The sequence below is a fragment of the Psittacula echo genome, assembly GCF_963264785.1.
Source record: "Psittacula echo genome assembly, chromosome: 4".
Lineage (NCBI taxonomy): Eukaryota > Metazoa > Chordata > Aves > Psittaciformes > Psittacidae > Psittacula > Psittacula echo.
Genome location: NC_137738.1, coordinates 4,280,891 through 4,299,167, shown reverse-complemented (window position 1 = coordinate 4,299,167; position 18,277 = coordinate 4,280,891). Strand labels below are relative to the sequence as shown.

At 41.5% G+C, this 18,277-nt stretch overlaps 1 protein-coding gene across 4 annotated transcripts in view; it reads left to right on the top strand.

Annotated features, from left to right (window-relative positions):
- Positions 1-18,277, top strand: part of TTC7A (tetratricopeptide repeat domain 7A) — a gene marked incomplete at both ends in the record, with an annotated part of 170,005 nt that overhangs the window by 68,678 nt on the left and 83,050 nt on the right. For all 4 annotated transcript variants that reach the window (XM_080616900.1, XM_080616901.1, XM_080616899.1 and 1 more), the window contains 3 exons: positions 3,806-3,863; positions 7,053-7,125; positions 13,756-13,916. In XM_080616900.1, the coding sequence (XP_080473026.1) occupies positions 3,806-3,863; positions 7,053-7,125; positions 13,756-13,916 (292 nt within the window). The remainder of the gene's footprint in view (positions 1-3,805; positions 3,864-7,052; positions 7,126-13,755; positions 13,917-18,277) is intronic.

Sequence of the window (18,277 nt, the reverse complement as noted above, 5' to 3'; positions counted from 1 at the left end):
TGAAGAATCCATTGAAGACAGAGGAAGGTGAGATGAATTTAACAGAGGCTAAAGAGGAAAGAACAGTTTGAGAATGCATTATGAAATACAAGTGCACTTCTGATTTAACAGCACCACCTCGCATCTTGTGAAATCCCTGTAGATTTAACAGACCCTCATCCTTTCAGAGATGAATGTGCTGTATCTTCATTTAGAATTTTGGTGTAATACTTATATTGAGCATAAGACCACAGATCAGGGGCTGAACTGGAAATTTTCTGTTGGTCTTCATGGATTTTATAAATACTCAGTATACTGACAGCACTGGTTAAAAAACAATATTAGACATTTCTTATTAGTGGACAAATCCATCATTTTTGCATGTGTTGACTGTTATCTCCAGAAGCAATCTTTAATTATAATTCTGGATGCTAAAACTGTACACCTAGCCATGTTAGGTGTCTTAGCACAAATGAATGTTTGTTTGAAACCCAGTGATATATGCAAAAGGGTGCATACCCATTGGTGTCTTTAGTTTTGATTAGAAATGTGGTTTTGAAGCCAGTCTCTCCATCATCCCCACTTATGTTGTGAGTTTCATAATGGAGCAGTTTTGCACAACACAAACTGACTTCTTTCCCCTAAAACTAATGCACTACATAAATAGACCTGATTATGCTGCAGCTGCAAATGGGTGTTCAGTCTGTGGGACAAGACTAGAAGTAGACCCCTGTCTCCATGTTTGTAGGGTTGTTGTAAGGATCCTCAGCATGAAGAGTTTCACTCCATGCATTCACACTTATTGTGCTACATCTGCTCACTAACACAGAACTCGCCCTCCTCTGTTTTCGAACATGACTTTAGGGGTTTTGTATTTAGGTACCAAAATGTTGTGGAGGATCCTGTTGACTTTTGGTAAGGCTTAAGCTCCTTTAAAAGCCTGGAGTGCTTTAGACAATAAATCTTGGGCTCCTAAGGTGGCATTTGCAAAAGTAGCATGTCTTACAGGAATAACTAACTGCTGAAGTTTCAGAACCTTAAACTCCCCTGTGCTTTCTGCCTCACTGTGGTCAGACTGCTTTGCAGTTTGTTTTAATCCAGGTGATAAGTCACACTGCATTTGAGGTGGTAGAACTGCAACAGCCGTGCTCCTGGTGGGTAAAGTTGGGTGAAGGCTGAAGGATGCATTAATACTGTCAACCTCAGAAAGTGGAGCATGACTTTCAGCAGTTTAGCCAGACCCACCTGATTCTGTCTCCTTGGTGCAAACTTTTCTTTGATGTGAGAGCTTTTCAGCAATACAAGTAGGTTGCAGTGATGACCTCTTGAACAATCCCAGAGGTAGAGCATTTCTGCCAGTATCTCTGGGCAACCAGTTTCAATATCTTGCCACCCTCAGGAAATAATTTCTTCCTTATATCTAACCTAAATCTTCCCTCTTTTAGTTTAAAACCATTACTTTTTGTCCTATCACTACAGGTCCTGGTAAAAAAAATCCATCTCTTCATCTTTCTTATAAGTCCCCTTGGAGTATTGAAAGGCTGCTCTAAGGTCTCCACAGAGCCTTCTCTTCTCCAGGGTGAACAAGCCCAGTTCTCAGCCTGTCTCCATAGGAGAGGTGCCCCAGCCTTCTGAGCATCTTTGTGATCTCCTCTGGACTTGCTCTTACAGGTCCAAGTCCCTTTTGTGTTGGGGCTGCAGAGCTGAATGCAGGACTGCAGCAAAGTAGAGGGGGAGAATTACCTCCCTCAACCTGCTGACCAAGCTGCTTCTTGTGTATCCCTCCCTTTTTCTAATTTAGCTCTGAAGTCCCTTTAAATAGCATGGTTCACTTGCAGCATCGGCCCTCAGTATTGTGAAACACGAATTTCAATGTGTTTGTTCAAACCAGACACAAATCTAGAGATGAACAACCAGATTTCCAACTTATCTGTAGCTGAAGATGCAGTTCATATTGTGGGAGGTGGGACTCGCGTGCTGTTTCCCAGGAGTGCAGGAGCAAAGCTGACGAGCTGTAATAACTGCATTTCCATCACATATTTTGTGCTCTTTCTGACTACAAGCTGAGCATCAGTCGAATGTCTTACCAGGTGGAACCTAAACGTCCTAGCTTTTCTATCTGATGTTTATTTAGTGGGGGGCAAATAGTAAGATTCCTTTCAGTCTTCCTCATTGTATGGCATCTCCAGAACTGCTTTGTAACTTACAGAAGGAGTCTTGTAGTTTCCATGAGAAACAGAATCTGACATATTTTTGTGGATGACTGTTTATAGCTATGATGAAATCCTTCCCAGTGTCTCCTCAAGCATTTTTATGTTTAAATCAGGCTTGATACTTTTAATTTTCTTCTAAACTTTCCTCCTCTGTTACCTTTTCCCAGTATTTGGCAATGGGCCTGAATCCTCAATTTAAGGTTATGTAGAGTGTATTCTAATAAATGCTGCATTTTGCATGAAACTCCGTATCTTCAAGTTTACTCTTCAAACTGCAAGATTTTTGTTCATTTTTTACGACTTAGAGTAGATCTTGTGGCATAAGCAATTTTTGATCTTTATGATGTGGGAAATCCTGAAGATTGCTGTTTCCCCAAAATGAACCTGGTGTTTTGAAGAACTTGGAATATCTAGGAATAAAAAAAAGGTCTGATCACTATAGCTACTTTGGCAAAATAAATTGCTTCCAAAGCTTCACTCACTGGCGTATTGCAGTGAGTGAATCTTTGTGCATCTTGTAGAGCACAATTCTCTCCTCTAAGCTTTTAAGACTACTTGAATTTTATCTGGGTTTGTTGCTTAATTACATACTGCTTACTTTCTCTTCTGAAACTTATACTGACTTGATATATGAAGTCAAATATATTCATAGGTGGATGTTTGCTGATGGATTAACTACTCATCAGTTCTTTGTACTGTCTCTCTGTAGCTTTCAGATTCAGGGTAGGCAGAACAAGAAACAACTGCTATGGAAATCCTAAAAACTAAGAACCAGAACAAGACAGCCAATGTACTTCTGAAAAGTACTGCTAGCTTTCCAGGTATTTTGGATCTGAGGAGTCATGCTTCTCTAGGCAATTCCTTCCTTCCCCTTGCTCTTCATCATGGTATCTGATGACATGCTGCATAACAAGAACTTGATTCTTCTTCTCCTTTTATGGTTTTGGTTAGGGATTAATTCACACATTTGAGAAGTGAGCCTAATGGGCAGGATCCTTTAGTCAAGCAATTAGAGACTGCAAGGAGGGCATTAGTGGCTAATGCCACATGTGAAGGGTGCATAAAAGTAGCCTGAAAGACTGTTGTGGTCTCAAGGGAGATGATGTGTTGTCAATGGTTTTGTCATAAGGCTGTCAATTTGGCTCTTGGTGTTCCCAGTTCAACCTGCAACACCCTCCTACGTGAAGATGGTGGTGCGGACGGGCTGTATCTGAGTCAGAACATGCTGCTAGTTACTGCTTTTCAGCATATACACCAACCTGGCAGAAGGCTTGTTTTGCTCTTAGTGTATCTAGTTATGCTATGGACCCTTCTCCTCCCAGGCCCTTTCGCTGGCTTATGTAAATAAAAAATGCCTTGACATTTCAGTAGAGACTTCCAAGTAAAGACTTGGAGGAGTCTTTAATATAGATGAAACAGAGAATTCAGGTGAAAATGCTGGTTTTGTGCTGCTTAGAAACAAAATGGCACCTTTTCCAGCCATGAACACTCATACCACCAGATGTCCGCAGTTTTTATGCTCTCAGTTTGAAATACTCTGTGCATGTCTAACTATTTATTCAATCTGAAACATTGAATTCAACTCTCAAATGGCATTGTATCTTCTCCTACAGCTACTGTGAAGGGCTCTCAGGATGAATTAAACAAGAAAGCACTTCAGACTTTAGAGAGGTGAGTAGGAATCTTGCAGATATTTGCATTGTGCATTCCTTTGAATGAATTCAGAATAATTGCTGGTTTTCGTTTTCTTCTGTGTAAGGCTTCCTTGCCTGAAAGCTTAAAAACAGTTCAGTAGATTTCAGCAATAGTCTGCCAAACCCATTTGCTGTAATGGCTAAATCCAGTATTTGGTTGAATATCCAAGGTAAGAGTACCTGTTCTGACACTAAACAGAAATAGCCTCAGCCGCAATGAGATAAAAAGTGCTGGGAGATGCAGCTTCCTCACATGATGCCAGCAGGCAAATGTGGAAAGCTCCATTCCTGTGTAAAGCTGGCTTAAACTCCTGTTTCCCTCATGGTGGTAAAGTACCTTCACCATCAGGGTGTAGGCTGCTATGAGATGACCTGGCATCAGTGCACTTAACAGAGAGAGGATGATTGCTGTCCTGAGTGTTTACATGAACTGTTGTGTGAAAAGGGGACTTTAGAGCTAGTGGTACAAAGCGGTCACTACTCCCCTGTTCTTCACCACTGTATTTTGTGGGGGATTCTGATCCAATGGCTTTGGCCTGAAAGTACCTGTGGATTAAACTCTGCAGCTACGGTTACCTCAGATAAAACTGCTTGGGTTAAAAACCCTTTTGCCAGCACTGTTGTGGGAGAGAGGTGAGGTGTGAGCTTCCTGACCCTGTTATGACTAAGTTACACCACCCAAAATACACCAGGTAGTGTTTGGGCAGTTAACATTGTAAATGTAGATGCCTACAGACTTCAGGTGACAACTAAATGGAAGCTTGTATCATCTGTGTTTTGGGCTGAAATACCTAATTCTGGGTTTGATGTGGTCATAAATACATTACAAAAGTGAAGAAAATTTGAGGTCTCTGGTATCTCTAAGTACAAATATAGCAGGTTGAGCATGTTATTGGATCTTAGCTGGTTTTTTGATGCCGAGCAAGGAGGAGTCCAGCGCGTTTGTCTTGCACTGATTTCGCAGTGGTTGCAAGAGCATGTAGTAAGCTGAAACCATAGGTGTAGTTCTGGATATGTATTCTATGGAGATCTGAAAGATAAATTTGGAAAAGCCATTTATTCAATCACTTTTTAGATGAGGAATGCACTTTCAGTCACACTAGCTCCTGGACTGTAAGCTCCTGGAATGTAATACTTCTGCTACTGCCCAGGTTACCAGTGTCATCTTAAATGCCTGAGTTCGGTTTCTTTCTTCTTTTATTTTTCCTTGTTTTTCACCTGGTCTTAAAGTACATGTATGGTCTCTCAGGCTGTGGTTTGCCCTGTAGCCATCTTTGTAAGTGGCCTTTTCAGCTGGAAGATCAGATCAAATATTTTTCTAATACCTTTTGAGGAAACCAAGCAGTAAAGTAATAACCCCTTGTTTCCATTAGTCTCTTGTCCCATTCACCCATGTAGACTTTTCCCCTGTTACCTGATATTGGGGAGGCTACTGAAGGTTTCGTACAAGCTGGTTGCAAAAGCGACCTGCTTCAATGGCTGCTCCAACAGCTTTTAGGGCAAAGTTGGGTTCTACCTTGTGGAGACTTGTTTGGTTTGGGGTTTTTGCTTGCTTGCTTGGTTTTGTTTGGTTTTTGGCATGGGTTTGGGGGTTTTTGGTGGTTTTTGTTTTGTTTGTTTTGGGTTTTGTTGGTTTTGTTGTTGTTTCTGTTTTTCCCAAGTGGATGGAGAAATTAGTGACTTGCCTGTAGTAATTGCATCTTGATGTCTTTGCCATTGTTTCAGATGCTACCTTCATTTGCAGAGTTACAGGACACATTCAGTCCGTATTAAATTAATTCATTCTACAGCCATTAGTTATAAAAGTCAGCTCCCAACAGCTTCTTGCTCACAGGCCAGGATGGCATTTGAGAGGTTGCTGCCATTAAAATGGTGTGTGATTTCATTTTTGTTTGTTTATTACTAGCAAAGGAATAGTTTTGGCAGGGTTTTTAACCACCAGCCTTGTCAGCCAGTTGTCTCTCCCTCATAAAGATGTTAATCGTGCTCGCTCTGGGCAGGGCAATGCAGGTGCAGGCTTCCCTGGTGTCCTGGAATGCAGCCCAGAAAGAGGTCAGGAATGTCAGTTGACTACAAGCGACTTTCCTCTTCCCTGTCTCTCCCATGTGAAATGAATTCCCTGTGCTGCAGAGCTTAGAGTGAACTCTGTAGGTCAGCAAGGGGAATAATCCATTGGTGCCTGGGCTAGGCTGCCAGTGTGGCATGAGCCAGTGCCCCCATGTTGCTCCTAAGTTAAGGTTCCCAAAACACGTATCTTCATGTTTTCCTTGGTTAAGGGCTTCTCCACAAGCTGTAAAGCTCAGGCTGCAGTTTCATTCTTGGTATAGTTGCAGAGGGACAGTTCTTTCCTGGTTGTCCATCCCTTTTCCCTGCCTTGCACAAGCCTTTGCCAAGGGCCTCCACGTCTGGTTCTGGAGACATTGCAGCCTTCACTAGCTGAACCATCACTGCAGTGAGCACTGTTGCCTGCTGTGGACTAGAAGGTAGCATCTAACAGGTCTAAGCTTGGGAGGTGAAGGCCTTGGTTTTGGTCCAGTCTCAGCTCCTGCCATCAAATCCTATTTTTCCCTCAGTGTCTTCCCTTCCCGAATGAGGAGTCTACTGTCAGCAGTTAGACTAGAAGCTGCAGGGTGAAGGATGTGTGTTTGAGCACGAGCTCACGTCTTGGGCTCCTGATCTTTAGTCCTCTACATGTTCATAGTCACACTAATAGGAGTAACAATTATTACTTTTTCAGTGTTAACCTAACCCTCTCCTATTGTCTGCAAAGTGGCAATGAAGAAACAAGTTGGACAACTATCTCCCTCACTTAAATTACTTAAAATAATGCTTTAATCGTTTGGTTATGAGCTAAGAGCTGCTTTACCCATATCAGTTACCCAAGTTCCAAAACATTAAGTGGCATTTAATGAAGGAGCATGTAAGTTGTATAATATCCTGTGAGTTGTGTTTCTTATACTTGTTCCTTTGAGCCTGGCTTAATCAGGCCAGCATTAATCTGCTTTTTGTCTAGTGTTTTGTGTGCTCCCCCATAACTGGACTGGTTTTCTGTAGGAGAGGACTGGGTTTTGTTCTGTGCTTGCATGTGTGACTCATGGCAAAGGAGTTCTGCAGAGTACAATCTAACAGTCACTTTTCTTTTTGTATTGCGTGGTTGTCCTTAAAGAGCACGTGAGTTGGCCCCGGAAGATCACCAAATCATCCTCTACCTATCACTGCAACTGGCTCTTGTCAGACAGGTATGTGCAATAATTGGCAACCACTGAGCCATGAGAGGGTGGGCAAAGGGTGGTCCAGTTGAACAAGACCCAGACTTGCTCAGCAGGATCCCTTCCTTCCTTTGTTGTAATCGATAGCAAGCAGTCAGACTATGTTTATGTAAGATGTTTTTTATTTTATTGTTATTTTTGTTAATTTTTATTATTATTTTAAAAATAGTAATCCTGTAGCACATGGAATGACCTTCCCTAGGGCACGCGTTCAGCTCTTCACCCCTGAGCAGCGCTGTTCCCACTTGGAGCAACTTTGTGCGGGGCGAGCGAGGTGTGTTTATTCCTGTTCCCTGGGACTCACACTGTGTCCTGCCGCTCCGGAGGCTCTCCCGTTACTGCCCGGTTCTGTATCACACAGATCGCATGCTCTCTGTGCTGGGGATTGGTTTATTCCATACTTGGGCACGTTTGGTGTTAGGCTTTGACGGGTGCTGGAGCTCTGCAGCGAGTGGGATTAGCTGGCATTTGAATGCTGCTGCAGGTGTTAACTCATAAAAATTAAGCTGATCAGAAAATACACTGCACTGCCTTTCAGGAAAAACATTTGGGCCAGACTTTATTTTTCTGTCCCTTCTTTTTATGTAATTGGGATGTGTTCTATTTCTCTATTCTGTTTAAAAGCCAAAGTCTTTATTGGAGCAGCCCCTATTTTTTAAATGCTTCTCTAGCTAGATTTCAAATTTCATCATCACAGTTTCCTTCTTTGGCAGGCTTTCTGCTTGCTGCAGTTTCCTCTCCTTAGTCTACACTACAGAATCAAACAGTTGGATACTTCTTACTTTCCTGAGCTAATTAGGGGAGCTGTGTGTTCATTAGGTTAAACTCATTGTTCCAGGAGAGCACACTCTTGATAATGTCACTTTTGTAACCCTTTCATAATGAGAGCGGTGTGGTGTGAGGAAGCCTGCGATAAGAAAGGATTATTAAAATGGCTTATTTAATATTCTCATCTGTCTACTGGCTGCTTTGTGGTGCAGTTTGCTCAGGGTCTTTCATTAAAAAATATCCAGCTACCCTTCTTTCTCTCACAGCTTTTGCCTCTTAGGGAGGTTGTCTGATCTGCTGCCTCTTGTGCTTCTTGCCATGTAAAAGCATTACAGCTTTTCAGCTGCTGTCCTTAAAAATAAAGTCAGGATTTTTGTGGTCACTGGTTCTTTGTTGTTTTCGCTCTTACCGGTCCACTACATTTTAACTCATTATCCTTTCTTTTTCTCCCGTTGAAGCCCGTCTTTACAGTGTTGTTTCATATGTCTCATTTCATCATTTCCCTTACCTCCTGTTCTTTCCATTCAGTCTCTTGTCCTCAAGTTCACTTTCTCTTTTTGTCTACCTCACCTATGTCTTTTCATCCTTGATGTTCTGTCAGTTGCCCCTGCTATGATAGATCTTAGTGCATTATGTAGTGTCAGCCTGACCCCTGTGATGCTGCTCCTGCTCTTCTCCATCTAGTGAGATATAAATCTTTAACACATACTTGGAGAGAGAGGAGATACCTGAGACATCTTTATTTTTAGACTGCTGTAAAATATCCTGCTCTCCTTTTGCCAGTTTACTTAATGATAATTTGGTAATGCATTTTTAATTTCCTTAATTATTTAAAGTATCTAATATATTCTTTCTGATTAATTGAAAGATAAATGATACCTTTTTTTGATAGATTGCATTAACTATTGAATGTCAGGTAGGGCTTGCATCAGGCAATGCTACACTACCAACAAATGTAGGTTATAATATAATACCTGAATGTTAATCTCAACAAACAGGCCTTTTTGTTTCCACGGTCAAGGTCAATAAATGCAGTAACCTTACCCAGCACTGAAAAATCTAGGTATCAGTTTGCATAGATAACAGCATTTTCATGGAACAAAGCAAGAGAGGCAGCTGACCAGTAGAGTGCCAAGCGAAGTTGGAGCAATTCATCTTCCTTGGAAGACTCTAGAATATTTCCAACAGCACTTGTCTCTGTCAGCACAGGGCAAGGGAAAGTGGAAATGGAAAAGCATCAGCTTCCCTCTGACATGCGATGAGGACGTGAAAAGATGATAAATGGTTATAAAAGGTTTTCGCAGGGCTCGCAATTGCAAACCACCAGCAACCAAAACGAAAGATGATGATGATGTGGTTCATGCTTGTGTCCGTGTGCATGGATCTGTGTTTTAAAGACCACTGGAGTCGCAGGCAGGACTGCAGTGACTCAGGGGGTCTAGGTCAGCCCCACAGCACTTGAGGGTGGATTTCCACCAACAGGCAGGTAGAATACCCTATGTGTAAGGAGGCTCTGACTCTCTTTCCCCCAAAGCTGTAGTGCTGCGAGGCCGGGGTCAGTGTTTGCTGCAGTGGTTCTCTCCCACCTGCAGCGCCTGGCTGGCAGCTGGCGGAGCCCAGCGACAAATGAGACTTGTAACTCCCAGCTCCCGGTGGCTGGTTCGGCTGCTTCCCCTGTTTCTGTGGTAACGGCATTTGGATCAGCAAAAACAAGGTAGAATGAACGTTTTAAAGCTCACTGATTTTAATGCCTTGCCTTGTTTTTTAGCAGGCCGGTTTCTATGGAAATGACTGTAGAGAGTCAGCGCTCTTGTTAATTTTAAATGCTGCTCTTCTTCTCGCTTTGGGTGGTGGTGTTGTTTTTGACCTTGAATGCCATGTAAATCAGTATTGGGTACATAAAAACAACATATGGGTGTTTAGTACCATTTTAATACTTGATTTGATTTGACCTTTCTTTGCATGAAAATAGGAAGGGAAACACAGCCAGGGGCCAGCAGCTGAGAATTAGAGGTCTCACTTATCAATTTCATCTGTGGGCTGCCAGCAGACCTGAAGTTTCAAGTGGCAATATCCAAAAAACACTTACCGCCTTCCAGAGTGTCTGGATGTAAAAATAAGATAAACATCGGTGAAGATACCAGAGAAAATACTTCATCTGTTTTCTCCACAGTTTTTAGTCTGGTTTCAAGAAGGCGAGTCTGCTGTCTTGCCTTTGTCCCAGGAGGGGAGCTCTGGTTTAGCAGGTATTGAGAGGTGCTTGTTTCAGCTGGATGTGGGTAGTTCCGGTATGTGTTTCTCTGTGTTCCTCCCCTGCTGAACAACATGCTGCTTTTCTGTCGACGTCCTGGCCTAGATTTTACTTATAATCAAAACCAAGTTGAGGTAAGAATCAAGTAATAATTTAAGTCACAGATATGTTCACCCCTGCTTTCCTGAAGCCCTGGTGGACTGTAGCAAGTCTGTTTTCAGTGTAAACTCTTCCCACTCAATAAAACTGTCTGTTTTCTGCAATCTCCATGCTATAAAAAGAGATGGAGATGGGGATAGGTTTAATGGTTAATTAACTGTAACTCAACTGATGCGAAATTATAAGGCCTGAAAACCCCTCTTACGAGATCCTGTTTCGTTTACCATCCTAAATATGCAAGTGAATTCTACTGCTGGGAATTATTTTTAACCCTCATGCCGCTTTCCTTTTTATACCTACAGTTGTAACATCCCAGCATTGTTTTTAAGGAAGCATATAGCATTATTGATATAAATCCTGTTATATAAGAGGCAGCCTAAGCAATCCATATTGTGGCATTATTTTGGTAATGCTGCAAGATGCTATTTCTGGCTTACTGCAGTATCTTTGCTTCCTAATCAGTGTGATCTGAATATACCTGTGTGCCATGCAGAAGACGTGTGGTATATTTATTAACAGAAAGATGAATCAGAGAAGGGTAGCATCTCCTAATTGCAGGCCCCACTCAGACTTGCAGCCTAGCTGAAATAAGATTACTTCTGAGCACAGCACTTGTAGGGAATTTAAACTGGCAGCTTACCTCTGATACAGCCCTGAAGTTTCACGGTGCCATCTGGGCTGCCAGCTTCCATCTTTCTCATATTACAGAGTTACTTAAATAAGCAGGCTGTGGCATCTGCCAATAGATTGATGATCTCTGCTCTTCAAAAGAAGTTTATGTTGACTTCTGCCAAATATCTTGCTCTTATTGTTCTAGAAATTTAGTTTGTGTTTTGTTGCGTCTGGTCTGCTGCAGGTTGTTATTTTGTAGAATGTCTTCCATAAAGAACAGAGTCTCATCATATTATTAAAGGTTATTTTTTCTTATCTCTGTGTTGTCTGCTGCTTCTAATTAAGCAGCAATACTGTGTAGGCTACTAATGGCGTTACAGCACTAAGGAATCTATTTGAGCTCAAGTTAAACAATTAGGTGTCAGGGACGCATGATTAACTTTCAAAAACAGCCACTGCCTTTGACTCTGATGGCACTAGAGTGAAGCACTGCAATGAGATGTTACCATTGCAAGCCTTATTCTACAGAACAGGGGGAAATTAATTTAGGTTGCATCTATTACAATAGTATGTGACTGCCTATTCAGCAGGCACATGTTTGCAGGGCTGACCACAACTGACTTTTGTGATGCTTTATTTCACGTATGTTGCAACAGAATTGGGGAGCTTCTTTGATAGCTAACCTCTGTCAGGGTTTGAGCTTGCAGCTGTCTGATCATCAGGCAGCTACACATATAAAGCAGTCTCAGTGACTTAGTTTGTATGTGGATGTGCAAGTAAGGTCAAGTATCTTTACAGTTTCAGAGCCCCTCAGTAAAGACACTACTTGGAAGTATTATTCTTTCTCTGATTCATACTAGCAAGTTAGGATCACCTTCCCAAGTCTTTGAATCAAATCATAGAACAGTGGAGTTTGGCAGGCACCTCTGGAGATCACCCAGTCCAGTCCCTACTCAAAGCAGGGTCAGCTGGGGCAGGTTGCTCAAAGCTCCCTCCAGGTGTTTGGTTTGTAGGTTTTCTTTTTCTTCTAATGAACTTACTTTTCCCCAAACTTGGAATTTCTTTATGAGTATTTGTGCAGGTCTGAAACAAAAGAATACTAAAAATAGGATGGTTTAGTCCTGAAGAGAGCCTTAGGGTAGCAGCTAGATAGATCTATCAGGATAGATACCCTGAGGATAGCGGCTTTGTTTTAGCAGATCAAATTTGTATACCTTTAGCATACCTACTGAAGAACTCCATGGATGGGGAGATCTGGGCCCACCACAGTCTCGTGCCTGTTGTCCTTGTTCCAAGTTGTCCTTTCATGGTTAGTGGTTTTACATTGTAAGAAAATGTGTCCTAGGGAGCTGCTATAGGAACATTAGTGATTTAAGCCAGTGTGTTTAGCTTTGCTGTGGGCTATAACACACGTGGTTCAAGTAGCTCCACTGACAAGCAGTAATTCACTAAAGCTGAGCACTCAGTTGTATATCCCAACCTGAATGTAAGCCAGGACATTGAGCAGTTTTGAAGCTTTGGGCCAAAGGCCAGTTTGGAGTTATATCTTTGGAGCAGTTGCACCGATCTCCAGACTTGCGTGTAGTCACCAGTAATAGAATAGTTGAGTAACTTGGCTTGCGTATGCTCAGTAAGAGAGAAATGTCATTTGCACATTAGGATTAAGTTGTCCCATGAACATCATATGTACCATGCTCCCTGAGGGACACCTGGCATCTAGAAAACCAGCAACCTCTGTTGTAACAGCAGGCAGTGTCATTGTGCTTTCCTTAGTTACGTGCTACCTGTTCTTCTGAGTGACCTGTGGAGGTGGTGGAAAATTGACACCGGTGGTATGCCAATGTCTGCAGAGCTTTGCTAGGTAGAAAGTTCTCTTAGTAGGAAAGAAGGAAATACATTCTCCATCCCTTAAGGGAAGGGGAGGGGAAATATATATGAGGAAAAGAAACGTATTCATTTTCTGTCTTGCTTTCTGCAGGCATCCAGGGCCAAACACGGATCTGGGATAACCTAAGTAACAGGGATTTCAGATACTAGAGAATCTTATAAAAAATCCTCCATATAAAACTTATCGGTAGCCAAAGGAAAGAAAATCTACTAAGGAAGTTCCCTTCTGAACAGATAGCCTAAAATAGGGTATTAGATCACAAAGAGCTTGTGATATACTTGCATTCATTATTGATGTTAAGTTTTCTGCCAAGTGAGACTTTATTCTGATGACTTGCTGCTGCTGTGAGTGTCAAGACTGCTCTTTACATAGCTGCTAGCAAAGATATTTCTTTTTCTGACAGCATTTGACTCTTTTATTTATTTGACTCTTCTATATTGACCCTTTTACCCTTGAACGTTCCAGTTTTTGTGTTCTTTATCCGAGTCATGAAAGACCTTGTACAGCCATCTCAAGAGAGAAAATGCAGCAGAGATGTGTAATGCTCTCCCTCAGGTGAAGAGCAACCACTCATCCTAGAAATGGAGTTGAGAATAGGGCCGTTGTAGTGGAGATGTTCACAGCACAGAAGCACCATGTCAAAGTAAGAGGGGGTTGATTGGATCAGGTCTGCTGCTCCTGTTTATAAGCAGTGATATAGTAACGCTGCAGATTCCTTTCTCTAGAATGTGTGGTTTTTCTTCAAGCAGCACAGTCTGTTAATCTTGGCAATCTATTCAGATGGTAGAACTCTTTCTCATAGGTGCCTAAGTAGGATTTCTTTGTAATTTCTAATGGCTGTATTTTTTTCTTACCTTTGAGATATAACATATGTCTGAAGGAGAAATGTGTTCTCTTTATTTCTACCCCCATCTCTTCCCAGATTTCTGATGCTATAGAACATCTTCAGGAAGCACTGCAACTGTGTAAAGATGACATGAATTCACTTCATCTACTGGCCCTCCTCTTTTCAGCTCAGAAGCACTATCAGCATGCACTGGATGTTATCAACATGGCTGTGGTTGAGTACCCAGAAAGCTTTAGGTAAGAGTTACAGCATGATGTGGTACGTCCAGATAGGAATGATCTGCTCTCTAGCTCTGTTAAATCAGGTGGGCTACTGGTGTGCCACTCTCTTGGGTGTACTGTGAAGCTAAAACATATGAAGCTCAGGGTATTCTTTTGATTTTCTGTCTTCATAGACTTTCAAAATTAATCTTTGTGCTTGTTTGCTTTTCCAATATTTGTCTTTATGTATTGTGCTGATGGCGTTTTCTCCCATGTATCTCCCTTTACTTCTTCATATGTCACTTTACACATGGAAAAATGAGTGTGAGGCATCTATGATGATGTCTGTCTATATCACAAATCATTTTGTATGTGGTAAACTCCATGGTTAAAGACAAACAAATTCTTCATTTTATTGGCCATTCTTTTGATGCTCATGTACGACACAATTTGCTGCAACATCGCAAGGAAAAATACCAGTTGAAAGTCACAAGTTGTAATAATGTGTAGCTGAAAGGATGGTTTGGCTGCCTAAGAGCAGGTTTGAACCGCCACAGACTTCTTGGAGCCAGAGGTTTCCACTGTTCTGTGTTTGACTCAGTCCTTCATCCATCCAAGGGAGATAAATTGAGTTCCTTGCAATTTACTGTCATGACCTTTCAGAACAATGAATTTGTTTGTTCTGTGCAAAAAAATCAAGCTGCTGCGATACTCTCTGGTCATTGCATACTGGCCGAGTTTTGCAGCCAACCTGCAGAAAATCCTGTTGCAATGCTCAAGACCAACTTTTTAACTGATGTTTTAAACCCATGCAGCATCGCCTTTAGACAGCCTGCTTTCTCTGGAGAGAGGGAGCATCCTCCACACGTGTTGTCCAGCGGCTGACTGGGACATTGTCTAAACCAGAGCACTAGGATGTCCCAAGTGAGACTAAGCCTATCTAAATGCGAGCTTGAATGCTTTAGGATCTCTTAGAACTATGGTGCTATATCAGCATATACTGCGTTTGATTGTAAGCTGCATGTTGCCATTTAAAATAGCTCTGCTGCCTGTGTTTTTGAGGTTAGTTACTTTGCGTATGTGAGGAGCTAAGACTGTCTGTGCACATCTTTGAGAATTAAATGAAAATTAGTAATGGAGAAGCTTTCAAAATGATGCCAATGTCTCTTCAGAGCGTGAACATGGGTATGATTGAAACAGGAAACACTCCAGTGGCTGCTAAATTGTGTTTTGTGGTTTGAAAGTAATAGGCATGGTAAAAAACCTCATGTCTTACAGTCAAAGGTCAGATGTTCATTGAGGACCTCAAACACTCAAAGATAGATAAGACAGAGGAAGAGGAAGAAGAAAATGGTTATTTATGTGAAGAGCAGAGTATTTGCCATGTCAGATCAACCAACTGGTCCATCAAGTCCTGGACCTTTCCTCTAGCACTTATGGATAATTTATGTTTTGGGGGAGGACAAAACGCATTGTGTGCAAAGCAGCTTGGAGGGCTGCTGGATGGATTCCCTTGTGCTGTCTGATAATCTGATTGCCCCAAAGTGGGAAACAATATTATATCCTATGCTTCTATCAGTACCATTCTTCATGTGTGGAAGGACCTTGAAAGGAAGGAGTAGCAGAACAGGTTGTTTCTGATAGAAATGATTAATATTGGTAGTGAAAGCCACAGGTTCATGCTTATTCCTAGACACAGACTTTCTAGAGTGTGTGCTCTTGGAAGAACCCCTCTTAGCTCCCTGCGTGCACTGTGATATGTAACACAGTCAGCAGTGAGACTTGTTCACAGGTACACATGAGTGCAAGAGTAGTGGCTGGCTTCTTGCCTGCTGCTATCACCAGCCTGTCTGTGTGTGTCTTTCTGTAAACCAGAGAACAAATAAGTGATGAGTGAGGGAATGGAGAAAGAGTGTGATAGGAAAGAAAAATGAAATGAAAATTTTAACAAGCATTTCTGAAGAAAGAGAAGATCAGGAATCCAGTGGGAGAGGGGCAGGAGCAAGGAGACTACAGACTACATCTGTAGTTTGCATCAGTCTGCAACTGCTTCAGACTCTCTAGAGGTCTAAAGTACAGTTTATGCTAGGAGGGCTTTAGTGCTTTGTAAAACCTCTGTGAAGGGAGAAAAAGCTGATGCTATTGTGTATCTCCAGTTGTTATTGCCTTATAGAAAAACTGTAGGAATTTTTACTGCTATGTGGAATGACTACAGGATATTTCATGTAAATAGTGTAGGCAAGTTCAACTGCATGAGTTTAAAGCTGTGTTTAGAAGAGGTTGATTATTTTTCCCAATTCACATTGATATGAACCAGGCAACTGTGTAATGTGGTGCCTGAGGGCTTCCTAATGACAGCTCTTTTTAGAAGCAAAGTTTGATGGCATGTATTGAGAAAAGAAGGTGAAAGCTGCATTAAGGGACTTTACGGCTCTGTAGACGACAAAAAATTAAAGCATTAACTGGGTGTATATCCTAAACAAAAGAAAGAATAATACATAAAAAATTAAGGTCTTAGCTGACCAAACTATGGACATCTCATACTGTTTTGTTGCTCTCTGTATGTAATTAAGGTGAGTTTGTTCCTGCTTTTTATTTTCATATTAAATTCTTCCATTGTACATTTTAAAGAAGTAATCGTTCACAATGTCACGTAGTTGGTTAGTGGTTGAAGCAACTGGAAAAAATACGCTGCATTGTTCAGCTAACACATAGCATCCTTTGGCATGAGCCACATAGCACTGCCCCAAATGTGTCTATAAGTGCTGCTTGTTGGAGTGTTGTTTAAACTTAAACACATACTTCACATTTCAGTGGTTGGTTTAATGCATAGGGAGGAGGGTTACAAAAGCTAGACATTGAGTACAGTGAAAGATGAACTGGAGTGTTTTGGATCAAGCTGTTGGTGAAGAATGTTGAAGAACAGCTGGATATCCAAAAGCACAAATTGTTCAGAAAAATAAAAGGAACTTAGGAAGATCACTTCTGATTGCAAGGCAGCATATAGTAACAAATACATGACATTAATCAATGAATGGCTGAATTTGAGCACTGAGATGCGCTGTCAAGCGATGATGGAGGAAGACTGAAGAGAGGAAGAATGAGAGCTAGCTATGTTAGGCATATTGCAAGATGGGATGAACCAGTAGAAATACACTGCCTTGCCATGAGTATAAAAGATAGAAATAATAGCAACCTTTACATGGGAGGTATCATCTGTATTTTTCAGGGTTTTCACCTGAAAAAGCACTGGCTTCTGTGGAGGCAGGCTGCCCGTGATAAAACTTCATGCTTGTACATCCTGTCAATGTTGGTATGCTTTTAAAAGAAGTTAGTGAATGCAGTATCAGGAGTTAGTTTTGGTATATATTTCAAAGGACTATCTTAAGATTAATTTAGGAGAGAAGACTCGTAATAGCATCAGCTATCTCCCCTCTAGGTCAGTTATGCTGATTACAAGCCTTTCTTAAGATGGATTCCTTCAATTTTTTTCAAACTCAAAGGCCATCATTTTGGGCAGTGTTCTACCTGGGACTGGCTCTCATTACCTCCCCAGGCTCGGTTCAGGGATAGATCTTTTTACCTGGAAGAAATGATATTAGTGAGCTACCCCTCTTGCCCTCCAGGTGATCTTTTTAAAATAGTGCATTGTTTTTCTAGAAAGAAAGAATTTCCCCTGTTAAAGCCTGTATTCACACCTCACAGTGTTCCGTGCAGAAGTCCCATAGGTCTGGCAGCCTTCAGAACTCACCACAGAGACTGTCTGATATGATCCTTTATCTTCAGGTAGTAATATTTCCTCCTTCCTGTTTTGCTTGTGTGCGATTGACTGTCCCCCGGACTTGCCCACTCTACCAGGGACTGTTTTGCTCTCTGGTCATCTTTTATCTCTAATTGGTTAGCTCCCTGCATTGAAGGATTAAGGTCTGTACCTACCCTAAGGTTGGAAATAGGATATCAATATTATGGATACTCCATTGCTTTGTAATTGCTCTCAGACTGCTTATCAAAACCTGTTTTGTTGTTTGCTAGTTTGTTTTTTGTCTCCTGGACAGCTCCCCTTTAAGGTACAACAGTACATTCTTCTGGCATAAGCACAACAGCTTCTAATTGCTGCTGAATGTGGTGGTGAATGTTACATTAAATGATCATGTCTTTGTATCTGTAGCAGTTCTGCATGTGGTACAGGACTCATAACTCTTAAGTGAATAGCCTCTTCCTTCCTAAAGTGTAAGTCACTATTTTGTTGCTTTGAGTCTCAAAACTAGTTTTTAAGAGAAATACCTGAAAACTTTTAGAAAGGGCTGCTATTCTACAACTAAAGACTCAAAAAGAAGCAGGTGGGCTGGTGTTTTAGAGCAGCGTAGCTGTCAAATGCATATGCTTTTGTTCTACCC